The 20,718-nt window shown below is 37.3% G+C and overlaps 1 protein-coding gene and 1 long non-coding RNA gene across 6 annotated transcripts in view; one reads left to right on the top strand and one right to left on the bottom strand.

The window, feature by feature from the left end:
* The window catches only part of ANO6 (anoctamin 6), a 186,089-nt gene that overhangs the window by 130,252 nt on the left and 35,119 nt on the right, over positions 1-20,718 (top strand). For all 4 annotated transcript variants that reach the window (XM_077870360.1, XM_077870363.1, XM_077870361.1 and 1 more), the window contains 4 exons: positions 6,186-6,291; positions 10,485-10,545; positions 16,949-17,091; positions 19,321-19,398. In XM_077870360.1, coding sequence (XP_077726486.1) covers positions 6,186-6,291; positions 10,485-10,545; positions 16,949-17,091; positions 19,321-19,398 — 388 coding nt within the window. The remainder of the gene's footprint in view (positions 1-6,185; positions 6,292-10,484; positions 10,546-16,948; positions 17,092-19,320; positions 19,399-20,718) is intronic.
* LOC144296957 (uncharacterized) overlaps positions 1-20,718 on the bottom strand; it is a 51,541-nt gene that overhangs the window by 25,179 nt on the left and 5,644 nt on the right. The window contains exons 2-3 of one of the 2 annotated variants that reach the window (XR_013363920.1): positions 14,881-15,045; positions 11,616-14,165 (exon numbers count right to left, since the gene is read on the bottom strand). This is a non-coding gene — a long non-coding RNA (uncharacterized LOC144296957). Of the gene's footprint in view, positions 1-11,615; positions 14,166-14,880; positions 15,046-20,718 lie in introns of those variants that run through there. The other variant, XR_013363921.1, reaches the window with a different exon arrangement.

Here is a 20,718-nt window from a genome sequence, read left to right as displayed (position 1 = left end):
CCAATGTACGGATATATACAACATTGTGTATCCAGTCATCCATGTCAATTTACGTTGTTTCCACTTTTTGGCTATTATTACTTCTTCTGTTATGGACATTCATGTACAAGTTTTTGTGTGAACATGTTTTCAGTTCACTTCAGAATATATTTTTTAAAAAATGGAATTGCTGAAATACATGGTAACTCCATATTTAACATTTTGAGGAGCTGCCAAAGTATTTTTCAAAGCGGCTACACCATTGTACTTCCACAGTAAAAATTTATGAGGATTTCAATTTCTCCACATCCTCATCAACACTTGTTATTGCTAGGTTTTAAAAATACATCTGTATTAGTCAACCTGGTGGGTATGAAGTGGTAGGTCACTGTGATTTGTTTGTATTTCTCTAATTCCTACTGATACCGCATCTTTTCATGTGCTTATTCGCCATTTGTATATCTTCTTTGGAGAAACATCTATTCAACTCTTATGCCTCAAATCCTTAATTGTGTTGCCTTTTTATTGTCTTTTTTTTTTTTAACTGTTCTTTATCCTGCATAAAATCCCTCATCAAATATATTGCAGGTATTTTCTCCCATTTTGTGAATTGCCTTTTCACTTATCTGAGGGTGTCCTTTGAAGCATAACAGTTTTTAATTCTAATGAAGTCTAGTTTATGTAATTTTTTTCTTTTATTGTTCTTTTGGCATCATATCTTAGAAAGCGTTTTGACCCAAAATCATAAGGATTTGTCAGTGTTTATCATCTAAAAGTTTTATAGATTTAGGTCTACGGTTCATTTTTTTCCAGGTGTATATTCAGGTATCCCAGCACAATTTTTGAAAAAACTATTCCTTCCCCATTGGATTGTCTTGGCACCATTGTCAAAAATCAATTGGCTATAAGTGTAAGAGTTTGTTTATAGACTCTCCACTGTCTTCCATTGATGTCTGCCCTTTTTGCAAATACACACTATATCGATTACTGTAGCTTAGTAAGTGTTGAAATTGAAAACTTCAAAATTTCATTTTTCTTTTTCAAGATTTTTTTGGCCATTTTGGGTCCCTTACATTCCATGTTAATTTTAAGATCAGCTTATCCATTTCTACAAAAAAGCCAGAATTGCATTAAACCTGTAGGTCAATATTAAGATTTTTGACCTATGAACACAGAATATCTTTCCATTTATGTAGATGGTCTTTAATTTCTATTAATAAACTATTTTGTAGTTTTTTTGTATATAAGTTTCAGAGGTTTCATAAATTTTCTCAAATTTATTCTAAGTATTTTATTCTTTTTGATGCTATTATAAATGAAGTTGCTTCCTTCATTTCATTTTTGGATTATTCATTGCTAGTGTATAGAAATATAATTGCTTTTTGTGTATTGATTTTGTGTCTTATAACCTTGATGGACTGGCTTATTAATTCTAATAGTTCTTTAGTACATTTCTTAGAATCTAATATACACTATCTTGTCATCTTGAATAAAAATAGTTTTACTTACTCCTTTCCAGTCTGGAAGCTTTCTAATTTACTTTCCTTGAGTAGTTGCCGTGATTAGACTTCCCAGTACAGTGTTAAACATAAGAGGGAAACATTCAGTCTTTCACCAGTAAGGATAACATTTGCTGTGGGTTTTTCGTAAATGTTCTCTACCAAGTTGAGAAGTTCTCTCTTATTCTGAGTTTTTATTTGTTATTCTGTTAAAATGGAATATTACATGAATTGATTTTTGTATGTTGAACTATCCTTGGATTCCTGGATACATCCCAGTTGGTCATCATCCTTCCTACATGTTACTGGATTTGATTTGCTAGTATTTTGTTGAGGATTTTTCCATTTGTATTGACAAGAGATAATGGTCTGTAGTTTTCCTGTGATGTCTTGGTCAGGTTTTGGTATCAGTGTAACATTGGTCTCATAGAATGAATTAAGAAGTGTTCCCATCTTTCTATTTTTAGAAGGGTTTTTGACACATTGGTGTCAGTTCTTTAAATGGTTGACAGAATTCACTAGTGAAGCCATCTGGTCCTAGGCATTTCTTCGTGGGAATTAAAAAAAAAAAAATGTTTTAAATTACTAATTCCATTTCTTGCTATTGATCCATTCAGATTTTCTATTTCTTCTTGAGTAAGCTTCAATTATTTACTTCTTTCTAGGAACTTATCTATTATCTAGATTACATAATTTGTTAGCATATAATTATTCATAGTATTCCCTTATAAACTTTTTTATTTTTTTAAGGTCAATGGCAATGTCCTTTGTATCATTTCTGAGTTTAATGATTTGAAACTTTTCTTTTTCTCGATTAGTCTAACAGAAGATTTGTCAGTTGATCTTTTCAAAGAACCAACTTTTGTTTTTGTTGATTTTTCTGTTTTTCTCTTCTCTATTTCATTTATTTTTGCCTTTTCATTTGAAGGTTTAATTCGTTTACATTTAATTTTTTATAAGATTGGATTCACATCTGCTATTTTCCTATTTTATATCTTCTTTTCCCTATTCTATTACTACCTTGTTTGTGAAAATATTTTCTAGTATACCATTTTAATTCCAGTTTGTTGTTTTTTTCCTCTTTTGCTGTTGTTATTTTCTTAAGTGGTCACCCTGGAAATTGTAATTAATATCTTGTTGTAAAGCAATTTCATTCAGTTTTAATGCCAACTTAATTTCAGTAGTATACAGAAACTTTGCTTTGGTACAGGTCTTTTCCCTTTGGAGCTATTATTCTCATATAAATTACATCCTTATGCATTATGAGCCCATCAACACAATTTTACAATTATTGTTTTATGTAGTTGTCTTTTACATCAGATAGAAGAAAATAATTCCGTGTAAAAATATATTTATAATGTGTTATTTACCCATGTAGTTACCTGTATTAGTGTTCTTTGTTTCTTCAGGTGAGTTTGAGTTACTGTCTCGTGTCCTTTCATTTAAGCCTGGAGGACTTTCCTTTAGTAGTTCTTGTGGAACAGGTCAACTAGCAACATGTTATTTCAGTTTATTTGTTTTTAATCTGGGAATATCTTAATTTCTCCATTTTTTTTGTAGAATAGTTTTGCTGGATATAGAATACTTGATTGACAATCTTTTTCTTTGAGCACTTTGATATCATCCCACTGCCTTCTGGTCTCTGGTTTCTAATAAGAAGTCAACAGTTTATCTTACTGAGGGGTTTTTGCACTTGCTGAATCACTTTTCTCTTTCTGCTGTCAAAATTTTCTTTGTTCTTGTCTTTGGACATTTGAAGTCTGATGTGCGTATGTTTGGATATCTTTGAGTTTATTCTATTTGGAGTTCATCGAGCTTCCTAGATGTGCAAATTAATGTTTTCATCCAATTTGGGAACTTTGCAGTTATTTCTTCAGTTATTCTTTCTTCCCTCTTCTTTCTTTCCTCTCCTCCTAGGACTCCTATTTTTTGTATATTGGTATTGTTGATAGTGTTCCACATATCTCTGAGGCTCTGTTTATTTTTCTTCATTCCTTTTTCTTTCTGTTCCTCAGACTGAATAGTATCAGTAGACTTCGTTTTAAATTAGTGGATTTTTTTTTTTTTTTCTGCTAGTCATCTGCAGAAGAACCTCTCTGGTAGACTTTTCATTTTAATTATTATACTATTGTATCTCTAGAATTTTTACTTGGTTCTTTTTAACAATTTTATATATTGATATTCTCTTCATGGTGAGATTTTCACGTAGTTTAATTCTTTAGGCAGAGTTCCTGTCAGTTCTTTGAACATGTTTAATTGCATATTTTAGTGTTTGTCAAGTAAGTTTAATATCTAGATTTTCTCAAGGACAGTTTTTATTGAGTGCTTTTTGTTATGACCAAAATGTTCTGTTTCTTTGTGTATCTTGTAATTTTCTGTTGAAAAACTGGGCATTTTATATATTATAATATGGCAGCTCCAGAAATCCTATTTCCCCCTCTTCACAGTTGTGACTTCTGTTGTCATCACTGCTGGTGCTCACTTGCTTACTTTCCTGAACAAGTTCCGTAAAGTCTTTATGTTTTGTTGCATGTGATCATGAAGTCTATGTTCGATAAGCTTAGTTGTCAGCTAACAATTAGACAGTGATTTCTTTAAATTCTGGGAACCATTCATTATTTCAGCCTTTGCCAATTTCCTGTGTGTGTGTGTGTGTGTGTGTGTTAGTGTCTGTGGGGAATATCCTGAGCACTTTAGCCAGCAGTTTACAGCTCTTCCTGAGCCTTTACTTCCCACTTCTATAGAACCTCAGAGGCAGCCAGAGATGAGGGATGAAGGTTTTCTCAGATCCTTCCTGGTCACCTGCACTGACCTATGCATGCACGTGGCCTTCTACAATCCTAGGAATTTATTAGACCTAAATTTCTAAAGCCCCCTATTGATATCTCATTCTGCAGTGCTTCCTTTTAAGTTTTGATCAGCATCCTGTTAGCCCCTCCTGGTCTTGCCGCCTCCAGCAATTGTAATGTGAATAATTCCTACTAATGATTTCAGCAGACACTCTGGGGATAGGATAGTTTGCACAGTATGTATGAGCTCTGAGACAAGTGAAAAATGACAGATCATGAGAATGGAGCTTTTCCAGGGAACCTCTGGACAGTTCTCTGGGGATGGGTTTTTTGGTAGCTTCAGATCACTTCTGCCTCCTTCAGCGGCTGTTGGCCTACCATGGTTGTGGGGCTGTTGTCTTTTAACACCACCATTAGGCTAAGGATATAGGGATGGGTATAAGTCAAGTTAAAATGTCACAAAGCCCATTATCTTTATGGAGATTTAGCTGTTTTTAATCCTCAGCTTGCTGGAAGTCCTTGTTTACTTTCCAGAGTCCTACAGAGGTTGCTTTTCACAAATTTTGCCAGTGTTTTCATTGTTTTTATAGAGGAGCAGGTTTTCCAAGATCTTTACTCAGCTCTTCTAGAAGTGCTGTCCCTGCCAGTTTGTTTTTACCTGAGTTATTTGCAAGGCTGACAAATTCTTCAACTCTAGTGCCATTTACAGTAGGAGTCCATCTGAGAGGCTTCCCCCAGAGGGAGCAGTTTGTACCCTGTTATAAATTTGTTGTTCTTTCCTTATAAATTTGTAAGAGTTCTTTAAATACTCAAGTGAATAGTCCTTTGTCATTTTTACGTGTTACAAAACTTCTACCAGTTTGCGGCTATTTTTTCTTCTCCTCCCTTTATGGTCTTTTAATGAAATTCTCACTTTATAACATTTTGAATATATCATTATTTTCCTTTATGATTTATACTTTTTATTTTCTCATTAGTGGAGTTCTCCTTACCCCAATGTTATCTAGATATCAGCCTTCTTTTTTTTTTTTTTCCTAACAAGTTCCTACCGCTGCATTCCCAATTTCTACCTGGAGTTGTTTTGTATGTAATAGGACTTAGGAGTTCAATTTCACATTTTTCTATATGGATATTCGATTACAGCAAATGTCACTTCTTACTTTTCTAATTTGCTGAACCAGCCTTGTCTTGAGTCAGTTTCTGTATATATGCAGAGGTCTCTTTATAAACTCTATATTTTTTCCTGCTCAATTCTTCTTAAACTATGCCAATAGCACCTTGTTCTTTAAGAATGTCTTGAATGGTCTGAGACTTTTGCTCTTCTATTGAATTTATGGCTCAACTGGAGGAGAAATAACATTTTTAGATATTGATTCTTCCAAATTACTAACATGATAATGTATCCATTTTATAGATCTTCACTCTTTCGGAAGTTTTATCACTTTCTCCCTATAAATCTTATACATCTTGAATTTGATTTATTTCTGGGCTCTTTATATTTTTTAAGCTATGGAAAAAATGGTATTTAAAAAAATTAATTTCTAATTGTTGCAGATCTATAGGGACGTAATTCTTTTTTCTGACCCTATGCATATTTTGTATACTGATTCTGTATCCATCATCCTATGTTTGTTTTTCCTGACTTATTGTGTTGGCAGGGTCCAGCTGGAAGTAGTGATGATAGGACACTTCATTCGGATATGGAGGAAATGCTTTTAGCATTTTACCATTAAGTATAATGTTTTTTATAGGTTTTATGTGGCAAGGCTTTGTTAGATTAATGAAGTTCAATTTCTTTCCTAGTTTTATAGGAATTTAGATTTATTTTTTTGATCACAAATGAATGTTTCTTTTTATCATGCTGCTAGAAAGGAAGTCCTAGTCATTAAAATTTCTTAAGTTTTGCTTTTCTCTTTAGCAAAGAAGTTTGTCATCCTGATATTGGTGGCAAGATCATCATGTGTCCTCAGTGTGATAAGATTTGTCCATTCTGGAAACTCAATAGTACTTGCGAGTCCTCAAAGGTAATTTTTGTTATTCTGAACATTTGCAAATAATGAAAGTTTTTTTTCTTCTAATAATTTTAGCAAAGCCTGGAATTATATTTTTTTCTGTGAAATTCAGAAAGGTAATTTTCAAATAAACCTCCAAACACTCTGAAAGGTAGACGTGGAATGTGTTTATTTCTCTTTCACAAGTAGTAAATTGAGATGAAAAGCCTTATCTAAAATCTTCAGGTGGGACAGTGAGGAACTGCAGAATTGAAATTTTGGAGTATTTGAAGTAATCAAAGCAAAAATCTCAAAGCCAGCTTATCTCATGAATACTGTATAATAGGTTTACTTATTATAAGTATTTTCCTCAATTCAAATGAGTAGAAACCTGAAATTTGCACTTATGTTTTTCCACTTTCAAGGTGTGCTGAAACTATGCTTGTTTTTTTTTTAACCCTAATTATGAGATTTAGGTTATATCTATGAATATGCATAAGAAGGGCTTTGTATATAAATGACAGTCACTTTGTCCCAAAACATTCCCACAAAACACATCTGATTCCCGTAAACATGCTGATGATCTTGAACTATATGGTTTCTTAAAATCCAAGAGTTTTAGGGCAAGTATTGGGACTAGAGGTAGCTTACTGAAAGGTATCCCAGAAACTCTAGTTGGGAAGAAAGATAGTCCTCTTGCTTCAGAGATTTTTCCTGACAACTTTGACCTACTGTTCTCCCGCGTTGTGATCTTTTTTTCTATCCGTTTGTTCCTCCATGAAAGCTTAGGAATCTTTGAATGACTTCAGAATATTCTAACCTACTCCATCCAAATCTTATTTAAACCAAATACTTTGCTCTTATAATGATATCACTAAAAATTTATATTTTGCAAGATTCTTGAACTTACCACTTATGACACAACAGGCAGACTGCCTCCATTTTATAGATTAAAACACTGAGGGTCAGAGAGATTAAATAATTTGCTCAAGGTCACCCACCTAGTAACTGACAAAGCCAGAAATCAACAGCAATCTGCATTTTTTGCCATTTCTGTGTTCCTCACCAGCTGACAGTAGTGGCAGCCACTTCACTCACAAATTGAGCACTGTGTTTGAAAAATGTTCTGCAATTTAATTAAGATGATTGCAGGGTATTGTCAGCACATGGATTTTTACTCTTAATTTATGAATTAAAATAGGTTTCATTGCCTCTCCCCCAGAAACCAACACAAATTCTAGACTATAAAAATCTATCATAAATCACATAAAGTAAAAGACCTGAAACTAGCAGGAGAGAAGATAGATGCCTTCCAGTGATGTTGACTCATAAAAGTGACTAGTTAGTGCATATCCCTGGACACTGGATTTAAGGTAAATGCCAATGACAATACCAGAGGCAAACTACTCCACCAAGAACAATTGGAAATTTCATTTTCCTTAAGAAATTCTCTTTCAAACACCACACCCCCATGTCTTTTTTCAGATCTTCTCTTCTACCAACTCATCCTTAAACATGTGACTTTCAAATATGTCCCTGTGTACATTTTTTTCCATTGTTTTGGAAAAAATGAATCTTTTATTCTAATGCCCTAAAGAATCCTTTGACTCTTGTTAGAGCGATTTATTCTTTCATATACCTCCTTCCTGTTGCAAGAGTAAAAGAATTAAATTTTTAAAATTTTAAAGAGGAGAAAAAGCTTTCCATGTTTTTCTGTTGGTTAACTCAATCATTTCTTCACTCATACATTTATATATTCATTCCTGCCTCTTTCTTTTGGAAAGAGATGAAATATTTGCTAATGGATGGGAATGCTAAAAGGGTTAATAAATTAGAAATAGAAAATTAGGATCAAGGAAATGAGGGAACAGTTATGGAAATAATCAGGATTAATATTGTTTTTGTGATTGAGCATTAAAAAAGGTTCTTAGCTTTTTGGCTGGCAAGATAAAAGGGAAATGTCGTAACTTGAAATATTTTGTTCTCAGAAATACATTGTTATAAAGTTTTGATTTTGTTCCTTTGCAGGAAGAAACACAGCAAATGGTCACTTTTTAGATTTTCATTGGTTCCTCTGCTTTAAAACATCATGCCCTGCATAAGTAACCATCTCTTTTCTTTCCTGTTCCATGGGATTAAAACAGGACACTGACTGGGGCTGATCTTAACACTGCTGTGTTTCCCCATCTGTGCCCTCTTGCCAAGCAAGTTAAGCTAAGCTTTTTTACCATGAAAGCCCCTTCCTTACCTTCTCCTCTGATTCCTGCTTATGGGGTCCACAGGCCAGCCATCTTGTTCTTTCTGCTGAGTCCTCAATCCTCACAAATATGGCAAAAATGGTAACTTCATCCATGCCACCTAACTCCATCTCATAGGAGTGCAAGACACATCCCTTAGCTTGAGCCAGGCAACCAGGTGATCTTGGCATTAGTGATAAACCTATTTTTTCTTGCTGCTTCTATTTTTTTTTTCCTCTCTCACACTGACAGATAAACTTCCACTGGCTTTTTCTCAACATGGTAGGGCAAAGGATTCCTAGGTAGGGTTTTATTCCTTGTGGATTAAGATACTCAGAAGTGTCAGGGCAGTAGGGAGGTATCAGATAGAGAGGACTGCATTGATCCCAGGGAGTAGCATTGGACAGAATCTTCAGTAATAGCATTATAACACATGGAACAGTTCTGCATAGGACTTTTTTTTTTTTTTAAGATTTTATCTATTTATTCATGAAAGACAAAGAGAGAGAGAGAGGCAGAGACACAGGCAGAGGGAGAAGCAGGCCCCACGCAGGGAGCCCAACGAGGGACTTGCTCCCAGGTCTCCAGGATCACACCCTGGGCCAAAGGCAGACGCCACACCGCTGAGCACCCAGGGATCCCCAGCATAGGACTTTTCTTAACAATAGTTTTCATTGAGGGATAGACATAACATTAAATGAGAGCTATGGTTCCTTAAGGGTCAAAGCTGACAGATTTAAAATATTGGTCTATGGGATGCCAGGACTAGAGGAATAGGTGGAGAGCAGTGTTCTCCAGAGGGGGCACTCACTTATTAATTGTCTTCCTTGAGCTGATTTTTTGAGAGGAATAATTGGGTTAACAGTCTGGAATTGTGCTTTCTGATCAGGGTCCAGATAGAGGATTGAGGGGCATCTGTGTGCCTTGGAAAACACATGGATAAGATGATGGTTAAGCGGATATTCTTTTATGAAAATAACATATTTTCACATAGATGAAAGTTTACCAACTTTACATCAGTATATAAAGGGTAACCAAAAAAGTTACTTAAAGAGTTTTCCTTACAAGCAACTTTGAATTTTCATTAGCAATTGAAAAGTTGAGTTTTTTTTAATCCCATAGCTTCTTTCTCTACACTGTCTTCTTCACTCTTCATATGATCTGTATAATCTAGCATAAAGTTGATATTCTACATGTTTTCCACTTTTTCCAGCACTAGGGAAAAATTAGTAACTGCTTGAAAGATTTTCCAGGAATCCCTAAAGGGAGATAGGCCATTTCTATACTACCCGCACCCCCCCCCCCAAAAAAGAAAGAAATTTAGCAGAACTAGTGAATAAAGTCTTCTTTGTACAGGTGTGTCATCTATTTGTTCATGGTTGTACCCATTGTAATGTCAGCAATGGTCCCTGTGCATCCTTAATCTCATGGAAACCTCTGTCACTGATGGTAAAAAAAAGCCATAATTGGGTGTGGAAAAACAGAACTCTGGTTGGCCAGAACCATCTCAGAATAAACCCCAGCCTTGTGCTTTTCTTAGCAAGAAAAGTAAGAACCCAGTAACTTACCCTGTGACCAGGATGAGATGATAATAAGATGCAAATTGTAAATCTAAAAGTTGCTTCGAGTTAATTGTATTTTTAGAGCTATACTACTGCGAGTTGACTCTGACAGCTTATAAGAAGAGGCCATTATTCAAAAGTCTGATAGAGACCTTAAACCAAATGAACTCTTAGCAGCTATGCCAATTTCTTCATCATGATATGGAAAGATTCCATTGGAAAATGCACTGTGGTAAATGCAGCAAAGGCTGTTTGCTTTCAAAATAAGAAATCCCATCTGCAAGTATGTAATAGATATGGTGATTGTTAAATTAGGTATCAGCTTTTAAAGAAATTCAGACTTAGAATACACAAAGCATTGCCTATAGGCTGAATCCTAGTGAGTAGAAAACATGGTTCATTTATATATCATTGTTGTATTTTCCAGAAATTGTGCATCTTTGACAGCTTTGGAACTCTAGTGTTTGCAGTGTTTATGGGGGTATGGGGTAAGTTATTGTCCTTTTTTATTTTTCCAGTTTACTTTTGCATCTTAACATTAAAAAAAAAACAAACAAACTCTAAGATCATACAAGCAGCTAATTTAGTAACATTTCACAGTTTTACATAAGCTATCAAAGTAGCCCACTTTTAGGACCTTGGATTGCCTAAGCTTCAGCTCCCCTATGACTCCGTTTACAACTCTTAAGGCCATTGTATGAGTTATTACCTTAAAAAACTACTTCAAGATGTGGTTGCTTAAAACACACACTTATTATTTCTCATGATTCTCTGCATCTGCTGGGAGGTTCTCCAGTCATGTGCTGACTCAATCTATGTGCACAATGAGCTAGCAGCTCTCCTGGGGTAGATGGTCTGGCAGTTGCCAGGTTGGTTTGGTCTATGGGACTCAGCTGGGCTGGTGCATCTTGCTCTCTGTGATGTCTCATTCTCCAATGAACTAGACCAGGATTCTTCACCTGGTGGTTTTAAGGTTCCAAAGAGAAGCAAGAGAGGACAAGCCCCACTTCTCAGACATTTTTTGAATGTATGTTTGCATCAAGTTTGTGAATGTCCCATCAACCAAAGCAGGTCATTGCCAAGCCAACAATGTGAGGAGGTTGGAAGGACTACCCAAGGGCTTGGACAGGGAGGCATGGTTCATTGGGAGCCATTATTGTAATGGTGCCCTCAGCCCTGATCCACCCTGACTTATATGGTGTTGGGGTTCAGGGGAAGCAACACAGGAATCACAGGTATGCTTTCTTCTTTATACTCTTTTATATGAGTATTTAGTAAGTGTGTATTACTCTTATAATAGTAAGTAATAAATTCTATTTAATAAATAGAACAGATGTAGTCCAAAAGAATAGAATTCTTACATAGATGTTTTAACACTATAGTTATTTACTTTGAATGGCATCATTGATGTAAGGAGGTAATTATTTTCTTTAAACACAGATATTTAAATGTTTAATTGATGTAAATGTTCAACCATAGAAGAAAATAATTCCATTTTCTTTTTTTTTTTTTTTTTTTTTTAATAATTCCATTTTCAAAGACAAATCTTTCCCAATTTTATTGTGTAGGTCAAGCAGGAAATAAAGCTGAGGCCATAGATAGGTGGGGGAAGAAAGTGACTCAAGTCTCTTATTCTTGAGAAGACAGCACATGAACACATGCAGCTCACGGTTCTTTTTAGGTGTCCTTGAGACTGTTTCTCTTTTGCAGTGGTTGTGCTTATTTGAGGTTACCAGATAGATCACAGAACAGATGATCCAGCTGTTCTGGACACTTTTTAGAGTTTAGTTGCCATTCCTGGATAAAGCGAACTATAAGATGGTCACACTTATCTACAAAGTTATTGTCCTTCAGACATTTAGCTATGTTCTTGCTAGATACCAAACACTAGCTAATATTTGACACACAGAAGAATAAAGATCAAATTCTTGGATTAAAATCCTCTGTACTCCTCTATCGTAAAATATGTCATTTCATTTCTCCCCCCCAGTAAGAGCCCAAGTACCAAACACATGGGTGGTGGTCACTTCTATCTATTCTCCTAACCTTTGTCTCAGCACTGATTTATAATGTATAAAATTCTAACACGTCCTAATTTAGAAATACATTTGTTTTAGGATTGTATTTATTCACTTTAGAGAGAGAGAGCACAAGCAGGTGGGGAGAAGCAGAGGGAGAGGGACAAGCAGAGACTCTATGCTGAGTGGGGAGTCAGACCCAGGGCTCAATCCCACAAACCTGAGATCACAACCTAAATCAAAATCAGGTGTCAGAGGCCATCCAGGCACCCCGAAATACATTTTAAATAAGGCAAAAATATAAATTAATTTTGGTATTGGAAAGACAAACCTTCCATTTCCTAGCTAACCTTGCTTTCTATGATCATTAACTACATCGTGTTTATGGAACTGACTTAAGCATTTTCAGCTGATTTGATGTCATCAGATTTTAGAATGCAGAAAACATTTCAACACTGCTTGAAGCACCATATGTGTATCTTTAAGGATATGTATGTATGATGAAGTCTGTATTTGAAGTGTCTTATATTCATTGCCTTTCCTGTTATGTCTGCCTTATGAGAACCACTGCTGTGAACCTTGTTACAGAAAATCAGAAATCACAGGCTGAAGAGGCAGGAGGATCATGTGAAGTCTTTTATATCACGACCATTCATATTCTTGTAGCGTCTCTTGTGTGCCCAGATCTGTTAGAGTATTTAGAGTATTCCTAGTATTTTTCTACTCCCTAGGAACTCTAAAAGTTTAGGGTTGAAAACCTTTTTTAATGAATCTAGTAAAAATCATGTACTTGCCTGAATAATGTCCACCCTTTTAGGCCAAGCCAGGCCACCCATTCATATACTCAAATCCTAAACATCAACCCAAGGCTAAAGTGCCAGTCCTTAACATATCCACTTCTCCTTATTCCTTGTTACTTCTTACCTACTTCTGGATCCTCCCTGGCTCCAGGCTCTTGGCTGCATGGCTGCATTTTAAATTTTCACCTTTGAGTTCTGGGCTGGGCCTAGTTATTTCCAGGAAAACACCAAGCCCTTGGCTTATGGAGAGCTGGGGAATCAGGAAGGGCGGTGCCCTAACCAGCTACACTTGGAAATCAGGAAACAGCTATTGCCAGTTCCAGAACTATACTGCTCCCACCACCATCCACACCAGCAAAATAATGCAACTCCTGCAACCACCTCTGCCACCACTCACCTCAGGTTCTGATTTAAGTGACACACAAATGCATCTGTTGGACATTTATAAAATCACATTAGGGGGCCCTAGCTTCAAGAGAGGCTGAAAAAAAAATTATCTTTTTTTAGCCTAGTCTTTAAAAAAAAAAAAAAAGATTTTATTTATTCATGAGAGACACAGAGACATAGGCAGAGGGAGAAGCAGGCTCCCCACAGAGAGCCCAATGTGGTACTTGATCTGGGACCCCAGGATCACACCCTGAGCCAAAGGCAGATGTTCAACTGCTGAGCCACCCAGGGGTCCCTTAACCTAGTCTTTTAGTTGGGAAGTTGGAATAAAGGCTGAGCAAGCTCACCTGCCATCCTTACTTAGCTTTGTGAGTAAAGAGGGTTGAATAATCAAGGCCCAGTAAAATGCCCCAGCTCTTCAGCAGCAGACTTACAGCAACTGGAACACTACCATGTGCTAGAATGTGCCCCTTGTCCTTGGACATTGCTGGATATAAGCGCCAACACTGAATGTGGCTGTCTTCATGTGATGCATACGTCCTTTACAGGAAATGATACCATGATTAAGAGGACAAGCTGTTCTTGATTCCCAAGATCCTAGGCAGCTTTCCCTCTTCTCTCATTACATGTTGATGTAAGAGTCCTAACTGTGTCTCTCTAATCAACAAGAGCCTCGTGGTGTGTGTGGTTTGCCGGAGAACATAAATGCAGGGCTCCCCACCAGAGGGAGAAAGATCAAAAGACCCAGAACAGGAAATTCCTGTCTGGGCTCGTGCAGAGTCCCCCGAGGTCCTGGGGCTCCCAGGCTGGGACACACAGCAGCGTGAGTCAGCAGTGATGTGGTCCAGGAGCAGGCTAAAACCTTGGGTGGTTATAGTACATGATCAGTGTCTTCCCTGGACCCTGCAAAATAATACCCAAAGGTTTTGTAGAATTGACCTTCCGATATCCTATTATGGCAAAGGAGCAAGAAGCTTGAGGCAGGACCACGTAGTACGTACACACAGCTTGAGCTCTAGAGCCAAGAATGCCTGTGTGGGCATATGAGACCTAATGACCACTTCCAGCCAACACACTGTTTGTGGGAGGGGATTTCAATCAGGCATATTCCTTATTCTTCTTTTCAATAAAACATGGAAGGGTTGCAGCGAAGGTGGTCCATTCCTGCTTTTTTCAACTCAGACTTTTTTTTTTAAATTTTTTTATTGTTGGGATAGTTCTGTGTCGCTAACTTTTAAATAAAAGCTGTATCTTATTTTATCTAAAAAAACAAACAAAAAAAAACCCACCTCGGGTAGGTATTTTAACCTTTCTGTGCCTCTCTCTGTGTGTCTAAAATGAGAGTAATAGCAATTATCACTGAGGGGTATGAGGGCTTTTCCATAGTTATGTCAGTAAGCTCACAACAGCCCTGTGAGGTTGGTCCTGTTGCCCCCATTTTACAGAAAGGGAAATGGGGGCTCAGAAAGTTGGAACAGGTTGACCAGTAGTCACACATCTAATTGTCCAAACCAGGATTTGACCTCGATTCCAACATCCAGCTTATTTCTATTCTCACTCATCGTGACTGGAAAATTAGAAAGGCAAGACAAACACTGCTGGGAAGGGAGTACTTTACCCATTTCAGCTGTCTTCACCACTGGGGAGTGCCGCGTTCACGCTGCTCACAGCCACAGCCCAGGATTTCCTCCCGCACCTCTGGCTGCCCACATGTGGTCTGCAGGACAAGAGGCCGGCCTCTCTCTGCTGTCTACTCCAGCAGGTCTCAACTCTGACAGTAGACCTTTAAAACGAAAGCAAAACACAATGCCAGTGCCTCATTCTAGTCCAGTAAAGTCAGAAACTCAGGGATGGTTTCTGGGCTCAGTGTTTTTTGTTTTGTTTTGTTTTTTTAGCTCCCAGGTGCTTTTCATGTGCAGCCAGGGGGAAAGCTACCCCTCTACCTCTCATTTAGTGATCCCATCCACACATGGCCTCAGTTACTACTTTGCAAAGTTTCCAGCTCAGCATAGATCTTTCTCCCGAATTTCAGACTTTTACCTACCTACTGGATGTCTCTCCTATGGCCCAGAGGCATTTAATTAGAACTAAACTTGTCTTCCTAGGCTCACTCCTCTTACTGCCCTTCCCCCTGGGTAATGGCATTAGAATTTAGGGCATCACCCAAGCCAGAAACCCTGTTGGCATCCTAGACCTCTTCCTCCCCTTTACACGTTTGCATGTAACCATCCTACCTGCCAAACATTCTGTCTTCTCTCTCCTCCTCACCCAAGCCGACTCATCATGTACAGCAGGTCTCCCTGCCTCTAGTCCCTCTAGAACACTTGCAATGTCCCCTTTACCTTTAGGTAACAAACAGGTATCTTCAGGCCTAGAGTCCTTTGCGATTGCCCCAGCGATCTCCACTGTCTGCCCCACCCTCCTCATGACACTGTGCACTCACTTCCAGATATTTGTAGTTTCTGGAGAGTATCTGACTCTCTGGCTTCCTTGCCTTTGCATGGGCAGCTCCCCCAGTGGGGGATGGGGGCTCATGTCCCACCTTCACCTCCAACTCCAAATCAGTCATCTCCGGGCAGCTGCAGGGGTCCCCGCCTCAGGGAGAGCCTCGGCTCCAGGTTGAGCACATGTTCTGCGTCTGTGCTCCCAGAGCCACCTGTCATCACCCTCACTAGTCTATTGTAACGGGCACACCACCATAATTCCTACATACCCTGTAGCTCCTTGAAGCAGGGCCTGTGGCTTTTTTCTCTTTATTTTTGGCACATAAAAATACTTGTGTGTGGAACAGTGGTAAATCCAGAATTTCTATATAGGAAGGGCTTAGGGGTACCAGTCTGATTGAAAGAAAGGTCTAGGGGATTTACCCTGAAACTACATTTTCAGTCAACATTTAATGTTGTCTTTATTTAGTATTTTAAATTACAAGCTTTGAAAGATAGTAAAAAAGGTTTTTTTAAGATTTTATTTATTTATTCATGAGAGACACAGAGAGAGAGAGGCAGAGGGAGAAGCAGGCTCCATGCAGAGAGCCTGATGTGGGACTCGATCCTGGGTCTCCAGGATCAGGCCCTGGGCTGAAGGCGGTGCTAAACCGCTGAGCCACCCGGGCTGCCCAATAGTAAAGATTTCTAAAAACTGTTTTACTCATACTTCATACAAGGTTGAGAAAATATCAGTTTTCTATATTTAAGAATATTATTATTTTAATTTAGGGTGGCCTGGGTAATGGTAAGTAGAGATTTGGGGACTAGTAAAGTGCCCCCCTCAGGCCCTTAGGAAAGAAGAGAGAGAGTGAGGGATGTATGGACAAACAGGCCGAAGGACGGAGGGACCATAAACGGTTTCTGAGTTATGGTAGTTACTGGTGTTTTGTAGTTGGCAATAAAGTGCTAGTAGCAGACGCCTTAGCATTAGACACGCTCACATGCCTTCTGACCATCATGTTATTACCTTTCCCGTGGCTGTAGTCTGTTTTCACAAGTTGAACAAATTATCAATATCATTTTTTAAAAAAATAACTTTTTTCTTTTAAATATTCGTATTACCTATAAGTTAGACTCTACTGACTGTATGTAAAAGTGTTATGGGTAATTATAATAATTAATAATTCAGCACAGATTTCTGAAGCATTAGTCATCATTGATGATTCACCTGCTCCTCTTCTCTCTCTCTCTCTCTCTTAGTTACCTTGTTTTTGGAGTTTTGGAAACGGCGCCAGGCAGAACTTGAGTATGAATGGGACACTGTTGAGTTACAGCAGGAAGAGCAACCCCGGCCAGAATATGAGGCACAGTGTACTCACGTGGTGATCAATGAGATTACTCAGGTAAAGAGAATGTTCTATCCATTTATACGGTGGTTCTCAACCGTGGTGGTACAATGTAATCACCTTCAAGACCTTGAAAGTCTTGAAGACCTTGAAATCATCATTAAGACCTTGAAAAGTCTTGCTTGATGCCCAGACCCCATCACTATATACTGTGGTAGTACGTAGTGGCCTGGGGTATATTCTGGACAAAGGGATTTTTAAAAGCTTCCCTGGTGATTCTGATGTGCAACCAAAGTGAAGATGTATGGCTTAGAATGGTAACGATGGACATAGGAGATAAATGTGACACCTTTTTTCATCATAAAAGTAAAATTGGAAAAAAAAATTAGAGTCAGACATAAAATTAAGAAAAGATGTATTTGGTTTGTGTCCTTTCTTTCATATCAATAAAAAATAATGGATAAAAGAAAGCTTAGGCTCTATGACATAGTTGTGTTAGGAAGGACACCTTGGATTTTGTAGTTGACTCTCAATTTTTCACATGCCCCTCATTGTTAGGGCCCCTTTTTCATCCTAGACTAGCTGGCCTTTGTTTTGCACTAAGCCTCTGGGACTGCTCCACCTTCTGGCTGGGATGCACATAAGATTGTGTGGCTCTCCTCCTAAAGTCAGAGAAAGGGTAGAGGAAGAAGGGAAACATTTGTTCAAGTCCAACTAAGTTTAGGCCTGTGCTTGGCATTTTCTGTAATTGGAAAGGTAAATTTGCTTCTGCTCCTGCTGCTGCAAAAAATAAAAAAATAAAATAAAACTATATCTCTCTGTATAAATATTCCAGAGCCAGTGAAAGATAATTTTTGAATCATCTGCATTATTGCTCCTTTCCATCAACATAGAAAATTTAGAGCTGATGGTACTTTCCATCATCAGCATAAGGACAGTCAATTCTGAACACGAATAATTCTTGGAAAGAAAATGCTTTACCAAGAGCATCGGAAAATATCCCCAAGTATAGATTTTATAAATTGAATCGCAGATTTATAGAATGCCAACACTAAAAGGGACTGGAGGGAGCATTTCAACCTCCTCATTTTATAAATGGGAAAAAGTGAGGTTCAATTATCAACAGAAGGTGACATTTGTCTTTTACAATGTAACAATTCCCATTATGAATCCTTCTCACTGTTTACTATGGAAGATGATGGGGTCACACATGTGCTGTTGAAAGACTATACATACATTCAGAAATGAAAGCAGAAACTTAAAATTAAGTGTTGAAAACCTTTTAAATACTGAAAAAAAAAACCAGCTTGTAATATTGGCAACATAGAAGAAGTACTGAAGAAAAGACAATTTGGTAATTTAAAATCACCAATAAGTTTAATTTCCACTGAAACTTTGCTTGTTAAAAAATTGAGGATAAGGTTCATTTTTCCTTATCGGTTTTTTTTCATTGTGCTTTTGTTGCTAATGTATCCTCCATTGGTTTAGAGAGCCCAGAGTGTGGTAATGAACTCTTGAGAATAAGGCTGCCTACAGATTCAACCCAGCAATTTATAAGCTGAATGATCTTCGACAAATGACTTCTCTGTGCCATAGTTTCCTCAACTATATAAAATGGGAATAATAGAGTTGCTTCCTCATACAGTTGTCCTAAGGGTTAATTGGGTTAATGTGTAAAACCTTCTTAGAATAGTACCTGGCGTAGAGTAAATGTCGTGTTAAGTATTTTGTAGCTATTATTATTATACTACAGCTCCTGGTATAATCCAGGTAAATCTTAAGAAGTATTGAGCTCTTCTCTTAAAATTAAATATATGCTTATGGGCCACAGAAACTTAAAAATTCTTAGCTATATCAAATTAATATATAAAGCTCAACCAAGAAACACATAGTGGATACCCAGTATTTGCAGACACTTGTGGAACTTACTGTGCTGCAACGGGCTCTGAGCTCTCATTGCTGCCGTGTCTAAAATCTAAGACAAGCTCAGGAATGTAGTTCTACAGCTTAGCATTGTCAGATACCCGGGATCCTGAGCTGAGGTCATGGCAGCTAAACTGCTTATTATTCATGCTTGCATTTCCAAAACAACATTAAAATGAACACTGCATATGCCTTGTGTATGTCTGAAATTAACCCCCCAAAAAGGCAGTTATAAGTAAAGGGGCTATGTTTGAAAACTAATTTTTAAAAAAATTCAGCCTAGGATTTAGAGACCAATCGGGAGGGAAAAAAAAATCATTTCACCAGAGTACTAAACTTTTTTTTTTTTTTTTTTTTTTAAAGGAAGAAGAGCATGTTCCCTTTACTACCTGGGGAAAATGTATACGTGTAACCCTCTGTGCAAGTGCTGTCTTATTCTGGGTAAGTTGGCCACAGATTTTAATATCTAATTGTAAATATCCAGGAAACTAAAGGCAAGCTGGAAACTATGTAGCCTCATAGAATTGTTTCCAGAACCACTCAGCCCCACAGGGAGCAACCTTAGTATCTATCCACTCATGGTGGCTCTTCCAGTTCCTTTCACTTCATCTGTTGAAATCAGATCAGAGGGTCCGAATTTTCCAGTTTCTGGTAAAGAGATGAAATGGGAGGCATTAAGAATACTAAAATTTTCCAACAGTAACAACTAAAATAAAATGTCTAGGAATAGCCTTAAAAAGATAATAGGAACTATCAAAGAAGACGTAAAAACTACTGAAAGATATAAAAGAAGACTGGAACAAATGATTGTAGATAAAACGATAATATTTTAAAATATCAGGACTTATAAAATTAATTTTGGGTTTATTAATACAATCATATTAATATAATTAATAATATATTGAGAGCTTTATTGGCTCAAGAATAGCCAAATTAGAAAATAGGGCATAAAGCCCAGATATGGGCCCTCATATCAATAATAATTTAATATATGAGAAGGGAGGCATTAAACTCAGTGGGATAAGTAAAGATTATTTAATAAATGGTAATGGAATACTTGTTAGCTCTTTGGAAAAAAAAGATTCAAACCATACTATGAACACATATTGTAATTCCAGAAATATTTGAAAGGTAACACCACAAACTAGAAATAAATATTAATGAATATGCAATCTCTAGATATAAGAAGACTTTCTAACCATTACAGCAATGGAAGACATTTCAAAAGAAAATCTTTAAAGATTTCCACACATCAAAAGCATTCTAAGTTTTTTTTTTAAGATTTTATTTATTTATTCATAAGAGGCACAGAGAGAGGCAGAGACACAAGCAGAGGGAGAAGCAGGCTCCCTATGGGGAGCCTGATGTGGGACTCGATCCCAGGACCCTGGGATCACACTCTGAGCCAAAGACAGACACTCAACCACTGAGTCATCCAAGCGTCCCAAAACAAAAACAGAAGAAATTTCTGTTACCTACTAGGGCAAAGGGTCAATACCTTCAACACATAAAAAGTCCAGATCACTCCTAAGGTAACACCAAAGCTCTCAAGAGCTAAGGAGGCAAAGAACAAGAATACTCTTTCACAAAAGAAAGAAAAAAAAATACCCTGGCAAATGTCAGATCTCAATATTAATTAAATCAGTGCACATTTAAATGAGATACAGTATTTCACCTCTCAAGTGAGAAGGTTCAGCTTTTGTGAGGATGAAGGGCAGTGATCAGCTCCTCTCATACCTAGGCTGTAAGAATTTTAAGCCG

The sequence above is a fragment of the Canis aureus genome, chromosome 25, assembly GCF_053574225.1.
Source record: "Canis aureus isolate CA01 chromosome 25, VMU_Caureus_v.1.0, whole genome shotgun sequence".
NCBI classification, from domain to species: Eukaryota; Metazoa; Chordata; class Mammalia; order Carnivora; family Canidae; genus Canis; species Canis aureus.
This window is presented reverse-complemented; position numbering and strand designations above follow the sequence as displayed.